This window comes from Agelaius tricolor, unplaced genomic scaffold (genome assembly GCF_023055355.1).
Source record: "Agelaius tricolor isolate 1412-34295 unplaced genomic scaffold, bAgeTri1.0.p SCAF_1, whole genome shotgun sequence".
Taxonomy (NCBI): domain Eukaryota; kingdom Metazoa; phylum Chordata; class Aves; order Passeriformes; family Icteridae; genus Agelaius; species Agelaius tricolor.
This window is the reverse complement of record NW_027269261.1, coordinates 50,675,172-50,686,670: the sequence shown is the minus strand read 5'-3', so window position 1 is coordinate 50,686,670 and position 11,499 is coordinate 50,675,172. Positions and strand designations below refer to the sequence as shown.

The window sequence follows — 11,499 nt, the reverse complement described above, 5'->3', positions numbered from 1 at the left end:
GAATCTCAAGTACAGAACAATGTGTCCTTATTTTTGACCCTGAAAGTGGCATCTGACATTTTTTGTCTGCTGGCTGCTGGTGTGTGCCAGGCACAGGACTCTGGGTGTTGTGCCCCACCCGACCAGTGACAGGGAGACAGGCAGAGGTGAAGTTTTCAGAAAGAAAAGTAAAGAACTAAATCTCTTTCAAGACCAAAATTAGCAGATTTTGGGGAAAGGCACTGAAGTAGATAAAGATGAGGAAAGCCTAAAACTCAGGTAGTAAATAACCCAAACTCCTTCTGCAAAACCTTCTGTTGTCATCCTGTTGCAAAGCTCCCATACCTTCTTGGTGATTTCTCACGGGCATCTCCTCACAGCACTGACTCCTTCTTCGTTATCATACAGCCAACAAACTCCATCTCCCTTCACAGCACAGCCAACAAGCTCCAACTCTCTCCTTATCCAGCTAACCCACTCTTTTGTAGCACTCCTCTTATTGGACAGAGCTGTGGCCTATTAAGGGCAGGCCTGTTCCTAATCTTTGGTGATTAGTACAGCTGCAACTCCTCAGGTGTGAGATACCTTCTGCACTGTATTCTTACTTTCTATCCCTCCACAACCTTCCACTGAAAAGGCAGCTCTAGCTGTCATTTGCCTCCTCTACATCAGTTAGCTATTGCTTAGCTTCTTTCCTGAACTGTGGCATTGAATATTTGGAGCAGCTATAAAAGATCTTTATGGGTATACAAGCATACTTAATCACTGTTAAGTAGATTCCCCAGACAGAAAAATAAAGTGTTCTGCTTGTGTTGGATGACAGAGCTGGATATAGCACAAATGACATTGTACTGGTTTTATCAAACCACTGTAACATGCAGGTGTTGGATGAAGAGTTCAGCATTTAGAAGGTACCAGGTATTACAGATGATTCTGCTCATTCATAATATCTATTAACAAAAAAACCCCAAAAATCCACCACCCCCCCCCAAAAAAAAAAAAAAAAAAAAAAAAGAAGCTGAGCAATATTAAAAGTCCAACCCTGTCTCAGGAATCCTGCTGGAAATGTGCTGATGGCTTGGCAGTGATTCTTCACAGAGACCTACATCCCAGCTTCCCTAAGTCAAGCAATTTCTCCCATAGCCCCAGGCAAACGCTCCCCAGTCTCTTTTCTTTCAGAAAATATTGTAAATCCCAGGGTCAAAACTGTGTGGCTGTGCACTCAGTTGTGGTGTGTTTTGTGTGCATCAGCCTTCTGATATTCAATGAAGAATCAGACTCAGTGGCCTCTTGGCCACTATGCTTAAGAAAACCTACTTTTGTTCCTGTAAAATTGTGATAAGGAAATATTTAGCTGTTTTTTGTATGTTTGTAGTAGCATATGTTGTTGGACATTTTATCTGTTCTCCTGAATGTTCACTCACTCAAGAAGATGCATTGACAAAGGGAACCTCTCTGCCCTTCAGACCCCAGGTGAGCTTGTGGTTTGACAAACAGAAGGGAAAATTCATATTCTACCTTTTAACCAGGTACACATGTTTTGGAATTAGACTAACCATAAGGACAAATTTCCAGAGATACTCTGAAGACAAAAAGTGCACTTAACAGAATTAAGACAATTCAGGACATGAGGAGTTAATGGTGATATACACAGCAGCCTTTAGCTGTTTTCATCTACTGATGATACTGATCATTATTTACAGCAGCTGGTAAACCTGCCTGGTTTACTATTATGGCCAGTTCCAAATCATTATTCTCTCTCATTTGACTCCCATGTCAGGCAAGAAATGCTCTGTGTCTTCAGAAGTTATTGCTGTTTATCAGAGAAATCCTGAATTCTGTTAAATAATTGTTGGGATCTTCTTGTTTTGTCAGGAACAAAATCAATAGCACCTAATAAAAAAATACTGTAATTTTGAGAACAGAACTGACATTGCTTTTACTTGATAGAAGACAAACTTATTAACAAGATTAATGTGCCCAGAGCAAAATTTCTTACAACTGTCCAGTAAAAAAAAAGCACAGAAAAACACAAAGAATAGATGCAGCCATCTTTCTCCCAGCCAGCTCGCTCACTCTGCCTCTCTCCTTCATGTGCACTGCTCTTCCAGAGCCCAAATTGAAGTGCATTCACTGCAGATTCACTTCACTTTTTGGCCATTGATTTCTAATGCTGTCACTTTTTTTTTCATGCAAGAACATTTTTCTTCTCTGCAAACTATTGCATATTCCCCACCCATCCTAAGTAATAGCTCACATATTTTCCCCATCCATCTTTATCCCATCTCATGTACTTCTTTGAGCAGTGTTCTCATGCTCTCTACCTGGGTTTTCTTCTCAGGCTGCCTCACTTCTGTTCAAACACAATGTCCAGCACTGAAGAAAGCCAGTGTGACTGGCTTTAAGTCTCAACCTCTAAAAAAACAGAGCCTGGCTCAACAGCAGGTTTATAGCCTTATTACTTAAAATGTTGTTACTACAAAAAGATCTCTTGGTTTTGTGTGTATAATAAATCTCCACAGGGGCAGGCACAGCCAGGTTTCAGTGCTGGCTGTCTGGCAGAGGGGAAGCCCTCACTCCAGCACCTGTCCCATGCACAGCCCAGCTCCACAGGACTCTGGGACACAGCCTGGGCACAGCTCCACAAGAAGCTGGGACACAGCCAGGGCTGAGCTATATAGGGATCTGGGATGCAGGGAGCTGGTGGGCAGAAACATGCACAAAGGTAGAAAGAAGCAATCTGGACATTCAAGATCCTGCTGGTCCATCCCTTCCCTTCCCTTCTAAAACAAAAGTAGCAGAAGCCTCTGTGGCAAGTCCTCCATCACTTGCAGCGATTTTCAGGATGGACACTGGAAAAAAGATTTGGGAGAAGCAGCAGCAACAAAGGATGAGAAAAGAGGGCATGTGCATGCTCATCAATTCCTGACAGAAACAGAGTTGAAGTGAAAAGCTTCCCGACGACCTTCAACAAGCAACTGAAGCATGAATACAGCAGCTCATTGAGAGCAGGGTTGATTGCCTCCACTGCACTTAGAGACTCCAGTTAGAAAAACACAGAAGAAACCTCGAAGTAATACATGAAATTATACAGGACACAGGCAGAGAGGGTTAAGGTGTTAACCCTTCACTATGATTAACAGCAAAATGCTCAAATGTTAATTTAGAGACCAGAACTGAAGGGCTTGCATCTTTTTGCCTACTAAAGCCTTTGCAGCAAACAGTCATTTTTGCAGCAAACAGAATTACAAGAGGCTATTAAACACTGGCAATAAACTATCCTTGGACATATGCAGGGGTCTGAAGTGTTGGTTAGTAAACTGTGAAATTTCTCTCATTCTCAGATGGCTCTTTGTAGGTTGCTGCATATTTTCCATGTGGAAGCGATGGCAAATACAAGATTAATGTTGTATACAAATTTTTAATTTATCCTTAGAAATTTTAACTGTACCTGCCTCAAAATAAACTGTCCTCTCTTTAATTTCTTAGAGAGAAGAATGCATTTCAAAAAAGATAGCCAGTCTGGCTTTTGTTGTCCTGCTGCATGTGCATTTGTGTGCGTGCATGTGCGCGTACGTGCACGTCTAGGAGTGCTACAGCAGGTGTTACTCAAGGATGTGTTGACACTGAAGTTCCTGTTTATTCTCAAAGCGGTCACTGTGCATCAGGTTCATTTATTATCTGACAACAAGGATGGTCTCCTTCTCTAAATCAACCTGCAGGCACATTTGTGTGGAGCTCTAAGATGAATTCAGCAATAACCACTGACCGCAGCCTGGTCTGGCACAGCCCAGTTTCAGCCACAGGCGTATTATGTACCTTTCATCCAAAGCAAACAGGTAAACATGAATGCTTAAGTCATCTCCTAGTGCTGCCATGTGACATAGATGATAATACAAATACTTAACATTGTAAAATGAAATTAATATTAAGTCCTTTAATAATGCTGTCATTTTATGATGGAACTATTAATAATGAGCTTCATCTTACTTTTATTAATTCTAGAGTTATAACAGCTACACCAGTGACAATAAATCATCTTAAATATGTAACCAAAAAAATCACCACTGAGAACCACTGAAATTTTGAGCTGTACCGAGGTTTCAGCACTTCAGAATCCTGTGCTCCTTTTTCTGTCCTAAGTCCCTCTATCCGTGACATTATTTATAGTGTGTGGTCACATGTTGAGGAAACTTGGATGGTATAAAGGCACAAGAATAACTATAAATGAAGCAAAAATGAGCACTCTGGAGTAGCAACAATAAGAAAAGCAGAAAGCTTTTGGAAAGCAGTGCATTTTATTCCCACATCTCATTCTACCGTCTTCCGCTGATGCTATTAAAATACCTCAGCACGAGGCAGTATTTTCATTTTATTGTGCGACAGCGTCTGTTACTGAAAAACTGGATTGCATTTGCCAAATTCCCATTTTAATTTAGGGAATTTACAGGTAAAAACAGAATACAATATAATCACATTTCGACTATACATGCAAATGTACAACATTGTAACAGCAGCTTTTTTAATAGTCAAAACTGTTTGAATTTCCACAGATTTCTACTAATAATTTAACAACAGTAAGTGGCAAAACATTTAACCTCCCCACAGGAAAAAGTCCTGAAACAAGAGTCCAGTGGGAGAGCTTCCTAGAGCACGTGTCAAACACGGCGTGTGCACTACAGGATCTAAGACTGGCATCCAGGTGGTAAGAAGATCCACCTTTTTTGTGGACAGAAAACAGTGAGCACAGTGAGGACAGATCAGAATTGTGTGTTTCTCTCCAGCCATCTGTATGATTACAATGCAGTTCAATATCGCAATGAGTTCAGTAACACAGCGACTATAAGTAATAGGCACAAACTTCTTTAGCCGAGGATGCATTTGAAAAACTAACAAAAGCCCTATTATATTAGCCTAGAAACAATAAATAGTACTTTTATTGAAAAGATCCCATATGGAGCTCAAACAGAAGGTAAACGTATTTTGGCAAACAGCCAGTACCTCTTAAACACAAGCTATACATAACATGTGATGTACAGATCTCCCTGCCCTGTCCCCCAGCTCAGCAGCTCCAGGCTTTTAGCATAAATGTCCTTTTAGCCTTCTCTTTCAAAATTCATGGGTGATGCCAGGTCAGCCAACTTCTGCAATCATTCCGAAAACACACTGCCACAGCACCTGATATTTCTGCCTGCATTTATTGACAAGAACCTAAAGCTCCCCCAGAGAGCAATTTTGCAAATATTCCCTGCTGGGCAAATTGCTCACTTCAGACTGAACACGCTGTGAGGCTAAAGCTGCCTGCTCAGCTGGAGAGAGCACTGGGCCAGGCACTGGTTAATTAGGGCTGTGGGAATAGCTGATTTTCAGTTCAGTGGCTTAATAGATAATAATAAATAATTATTAATAACAACAATAACAATATTAAAAACAACAACAACAACAAACTTGGTTAATTTTTTCAGAAAATGGTAACAACTTGTTTCAGTCTGTTGTCAAGGTGGCCTCAATGGCTGCAGCACCCTTTTGGGGTGAGAAGTACTCACAATCAAATCTTTTCTCTGTCTAGTTCCACCCAAGTACTCCCACCTACCAAACGGGTATCTTCAGGCAAAGAAACACTCAAACATTTGTTTCCACAGTCTTCTCAGTTAAATAGATGTGGGACAAAATACTAGTGTATTCAGCTGAGGCCTCGCTGGAGTGCCTGCTTCCCACTTCCCACATGAGCGTTTGAGTTCCCAAGGGGAAAAGCAGCTCTGCCCCTCGCAGCCCATGGGGACAGGGACAGTCTGGGCACTGGGGAGCTGCCTCTGCCAAAGCCATGGGTGTCCCTGTGCCGAGCACACTGAGCAACCCGCTCCCCAAGCACTCGGCCATGGGATCTGCTGGAGCCCCGGGCAGCTCCTGCTGCCTGCCCGCCCTTTGTTCCACAGGACAGCCCAGCACAGGGACAGCGAGGGTGGATACACACAAAGCCACGTACCAGCACATGGCCAGGATGTAGCACAACTGTCCTGCAAAAGCACCCCTGGGAACTTCAGAGCTGCTGTCCCCAGCTCTGATCTCAGCCTCTGCTTGTGACAGAATGAATGGAGAGGACACCTGGGTTCCAGTCCAGGCTCTGATTCATCTGACTTTAGGGTACAAGGAGGGATAACACAAGGCACACACTTTCTCCCTAAATTTTTATAGCCGTCCCAAATCCAATCAATACATACCAACATTTCCAAACTCTTTTATTTGAGTCAAGCTAATATTCCAAATGCTATGTATAGTTAAAGCTCATAGACAAACATCCTTCTTTTGCCAGTCAAAGCTTCTCAGAAGCTCAGATCTGGTTCTGCTTTCACGTACACCATCACAAGACTAAAGGATTTCTACTGAAGACACAAAGCACCCAAGGTAAACCAGGTCCAAGGCTTAGCCTGGAGGGCTTCAATTCATCAGACAAGAGAGTGATTTTACACCCATATAACTGAAGTGGCACAACCTCTAGCTCTGTTGTAATTGTATTGACACAGAGGAGCACAAAAAAGTACAGTTAATACGAGTTTATATTGTAGGAATTGGTTATGCAGAATACCTATAATTGGATGGATACAGATACAGAAGCACACTGACAGAGCCTCCAAATGTGTTAAAATCACTAGGCTCCAGACACAATCTAAGGTATAGGCCACCGCTGTGTCACTGGTACTGCCAAGTATCCCAGTGGCACTGATATCCCTCATATTCCCAGCTGCTGGGCAAGCACCTCGTGGCTTCCCCTTACCCAGCTCTCTCTGTGTCTGCAGCAGTGTCAGCACCTTAGCTGAGGTGACATACTGAAAGCAGCTGAAAGCAAGCCCAAAGCATGAGCAAACTATGATCTTTTGCTTTTTGACAATGAGGTAAAGTCATCCTGAATGATTTGGATTTGTAAGCATTGATGTGGAAATGTATGCTCTGCCTTCCCCCTGTACAGAAAACCAGGTGTCTGTCCTCAAACAATAGGTTTTCAAATCTGCTTTTTAAGGGTTTGGTAGCTCTTCATTTTCTATCAAATAATCCTTCTTTATATAATTAGCACCCCTCACCAACCTCCATACTCCAAGATAGGCTTCTTTCAGCGAGCTTCTGTTCACTTCTTGTGTGATGGTGGATTTTCCCTGAACCACAAGTGCCGTGGCTGATTTCTCAGTGACGTCCTTCTCTTCCTCTCCACTCTGTCTCTGCCCTGTGGATGATCCTTCCACCGCTGCTTCCTCGGCCCCCTTCCCCTGGGAAATTGTCTCCATGGCAAACAGAGCTTGGTCTCCAGCCTGCCTTTTCCCCTCCTCTTCTCTAGCTTCTTTCTCCAGGTCCTCATAGTTGCTTTGCCGCCTTGTCTCAACGTACTTGGCCACACAGTAAATGACAGACCCCAAGGTGTTGACCACAACCCCAGCTATAAATAACTTTGTGGGCTCCACATCATTGAATGCCACCATGCCTACCGTGATGGTGGCTATGCTCTTCACCACCCCTACAAAGCTGGTGGTCACAGCTGAGTTAATGTAGGTGCAGTGAAGGGTGGTAAAGTTCATGGCACAGCTAATCAGAACACAAGCAATAAAGATGCATACCATAGCAGGGTCCTTCCACCCTGGGAAGGACCAGACGTTGATGGAATCCATGCTGGCAAAGGAGCAGATGATGAGGAAAGGGGTGGCCGAAACAGCGATGGCATACTGAGCTGTCAGGGGTCCATATTCACTGTCTACACTGGTTTTCTGAATGAGCACCAGGTAGGCAGCGTGTATCAGCACGGCCAGCACGCCTGTCACATAGCCCATAGCATCCCCAGTCAGGTCACCAGCTCCTGTCACGAGAGTCACAGAGAGAAATAAGCATAGGTGGTGCACGGGAGACAGAAAGAGAGCACCATTCTGGACTAGAGGGATATTTAGGAAATAGGCATCATTGCACTTTCCATAACCCCTAGGATTTGTCATGCTTGTCCAAGTCTTGCCTCCCAACAAATCTCTTATGCATTTTTTAATGCTGCAAACATATTGAGTGTTTTTCATACCCCCTCTAAATCCCACAGCCAAAATCAGATTGCCTTCTCCCTTTTGTGAAGACACTGTGTAATATTTGTAGCTGAAACCGGACACACACATGCACAGAGCAACCCTGAGCATCCTCTTGCCAGCACATACACATGCCAGCTCTGGCTGCCTGGGCTGCCTGCCCTCCAACCCACTGGCCATTCTGCACCCTCTAGTCATACAGCCCTACAGGATCCCTGAAGGAACACCTCCCTCCCGAGCCCCCTGTCAGTCTCTTTGCAGATTAAATTACACCCACTGCATGTGCTCTGCTGTCTGAGGCAGCCCCCAGCCCAGGAGTGCTGTCGTGCCACAAAGTGCCAGCTTTGCCTCCCACCCCACCTACACCTCGGCTGGACAGCAACACGGGTCCTGCTGGCCCCAGAGGGCTGTAGCTGACCCCTAAGTTTGTACCTGCCCTTATAAGACCACACTTGCCCCAGCAAGGCAGCAGTTGTCCCATGGGCTTGCGGCTGCTCTCAGAACATTACATCTACCCCTGTAGGTTCACCCACCCGCCATAAGACTACAAGTCCCTCCATAAGGTTGCACCTTCCCTAGTAGGGTTGCAATAAGGTCGCAGCTACTCCTACACGGGGCCGCACAAGGATGCACCTCTGTCCAAAAGCTTCTACCGAGCTCTGCAAGAATGTGCCAGTCGGAGCGGGGCTGCATCCACCTTTGCAAGGCTGCACCTGCCCGCCCGTGAGGCTCCGTGGGGCCGCAGCTGTCCCCCAGCACTGCACGCACCCCGTATCCTCGCGTCTTTCTCCCGGGCTGGCGCTGCCCTCCCGCTCCGGCGCCCGAAGCCCGGAGGGAGCGGGTACCGCTGCGGCCGCCCGTCCCGTCCCGTCCCGTCCCGTCCCGTCCCGTCCCGTCCCGTCCCGTCCCGTCCCGCCCCGTGCCCTCGGTGCGGTCGCGCTCACCGGCCAGCGCGGCGCCGCAGGTGGTGATGAGGACGGCGACGAGGACGCCGGGCGATGGCATGCCGTCGCGGAGCACCAGGGCGCCGGTGACCAGCGTGACGAGAGGCAGGCAGCGCTTGAAGACCACATACATGGGGAGGCTGAGGCCGCGCAGCGACCAGAGGGTGAGGGTGGACTGCAGGGTGGCCAGGGCGGCCACGGCGGCGAAGGGGCGCGCCAGGCGGGGCCCGAAGGGCGGCAGCGCCGCCAGCCCCCGCCGCCGCAGCGCCTCCAGCCCCAGCGCCGCCGCCGCGCTGCTGAGGCACTGCAGCAGCGTCAGGAAGGCGAAGTGGTAGCGGGCCAGCAGGAACTTCAGCAGGATGTTCAGCGAGCCCGAGCACAGCCCGTGCGCCACCGCCACCGCGACGCCCCGCGCCCGGCCCCGCCACCGGAGCATCCTGCCCGCGCCCGGCCCCGCCGCCGGGCCCCCGGCTCTGCCGCCCGCCCGGCCACCCGCCGCGGCGGCGGCGGCGCGGGGGGACGGCGACGAGCGGAGGCAGGGGGCGGGAGGAGGCAGGACGCGCTCCCGGCAGGGCGGCCGCCGCCCCCGACGTGTCCCCCCCGCGCCGCCCCCAGCGTGTCTCCCCTCCTATCCGCGTCCCCTCCCCGCCCCCGGTGTGTCCCCGCGCCATCCCCGGTGTGTCTGCGTCGCCGCTCTCGGTGTCCCCCATCCGGCCGCCCCCGCCCCCCGTGTTTCCAGGTTCGTCCCGCGGTGTCCCCCGGAGCACGCCCGGCTTAGCGGGGATGGGAAGCCCCCCGCTGTCCGCAAGCCCTCCCGACCCCGCTCGGGTGCAGCAGGACGGGCAGCGGGAGCGGGCATTCAGGTGCTTCCCCTGCCGGGAAAGCCGCGGGGCGCCCGCAGCTCCGCAGCCGAGTGCCACCGGCCCGAAAATAATGTGGAAGAGCCGTGGGAAGCCCCACGTCTGCCGGAGCGGGGAGATCAGTGCAGGTCCGCGAATTCCTAAGCAGGGAGTACGGCTTTTCCTACTCTCCAAAAGTATACGGCCTCCCGGAAAAAAGCATCTATCGAGCATGCCGGCAGCATCCCTCCCACTGCCCCCCTTCCTTCCTCGGTTTATCGGGCTGCGAACGGCAGAGATGGGGACCGCTGCTAAGAAAAGCAGGGAGAATCGGGTTCTAGCAGAGGGAATTGCCTTGAGAAGTCACTAAAAACTGGTAGCCACACAGCTTTCAAATGTGATGTTTTAAAGCCTGGTAAAGATTAAATAAGCTGATCGCTTCTCCCGACTTTACAGATGAAAGTTTTAACAGGAGATGGCAATAGACCATACCGACTCTAAGGAAAAGGCAAAGCAAAAAGCAGTTCTCTCGGGCAGCTAGTCCCCTCCACCACTCTCCTGCAGTGTCAGGCAACACAAGGGAAGGAAAAACTATACTTTTATTCAGAGCTGTCTTATAATCATCCATTGATTTCTCTCATCAGGACAGGCAGGGTAAAGGAGACAGGGCAGGGTCTACAAAATGAAACAAGGTATGCATTAAGAATGAGTGTCTGAAGATGAAAACTGGTAATGCAGGAAAATAAATCATAGGTACTGGAGACCAAGCCTGGTTTCAGAACCCACTGGAGAAAAGTGCCAATACATTTACATCAGCCTCTATTTGAACTCACCCCAAGTCCACATGCAACACAATATAAAGAAAAGTGTGGATCACCTTGACAGTGTTTGCACATGGGATAAAAACAACTCCTTCTGCCAGGTAAGAGCAGATGGAAAAAAAATTGGACTGTGCTTTCTGGAAATACTGTAGTAATTTGGACTATACCTGAGTGTATCCTCTGGCAGAAACAATTTTGTCACCTCACCAGTGAAATTATCACTAGAGAAGTGAATCTCTGACATTGCAAAGTACCAGGCTGAAAAACTCCTTTGGGGGCTAAATATTTCCTTGACTGAAACACAAAAACAAATGTATCAGAAACAAAAATTTTAATAGACTATTTCATTTGTATGGACTGTAGAATGATCATCCTAGTCCAACTGCCTGACCAATTCAGGGCTGAGCAGAAATTAAATCATGTTGTTAAGGGCATTCTCCAAATGCCTCTTAAACACTGACAAGCTTGGGACATCGACCACCTCTCTAGGAAGCCTGTTTGTGTTTGAATGCCTGCTTAGTAAAGAAATGCTTCTGAATGTCCAGTCTAAACCTCCTCCTCTGGTGCATCTTTGAACCATTCCCACACATCTTGAGTCCCAAGGGGAAGAGATCAGCAGTTCCCTGTCCTCTTGCCCTCCTTGGGAAGCATCAGAAAGTGATGATATTTCCTCTCAGTCTCCTTTGCTCCAAACTAGACAAGCCCAAAGCCCTCAGCTTCTCCTCACAGGACATGCCTTCCAGCCCTTTCACCAGCTTTGAGGTACACTTCTGGATGCATTCAAGGACTTTCACATCCCCCTTAAATTGTGAGGCCCAGAACTAAATGGAGAACTCAAAGAGCGGCTGCACCAATGCTCAGT

General features: G+C 47.8%; 1 protein-coding gene across 1 annotated transcript; it reads right to left on the bottom strand.

The window, feature by feature from the left end:
- Nucleotides 1-3,951: 3,951 nt before the first annotated feature.
- SLC35D3 (solute carrier family 35 member D3) lies at nucleotides 3,952-9,501 on the bottom strand. The gene is made up of 2 exons (XM_071433723.1): nucleotides 8,978-9,501; nucleotides 3,952-7,822 (listed from the first exon to the last, which is right to left on the bottom strand). Exons 1-2 carry the CDS (start codon nucleotides 9,411-9,413, stop codon nucleotides 6,993-6,995), a joined length of 1,266 nt encoding a protein of 421 aa, XP_071289824.1. The 5' UTR covers nucleotides 9,414-9,501; the 3' UTR covers nucleotides 3,952-6,992.
- Between the last annotated feature and the right edge of the window lie 1,998 nt (nucleotides 9,502-11,499).

What these genes read in the sequence shown, in the direction of transcription:
- SLC35D3 (XM_071433723.1), bottom strand. Translation starts at nt 9,413, where the DNA reads ATGCTCCGGTGGCGGGGCCGGGCGCGGGGCGTCGCGGTGGCGGTGGCG. An exon ending in CTGCGGCGCCGCGCTGGCCG is followed by an intron (nt 7,823 to 8,977) that starts GTGAGCGCGACC and finishes CTCTCGTGACAG; the next exon opens with GAGCTGGTGACCTGACTGGG.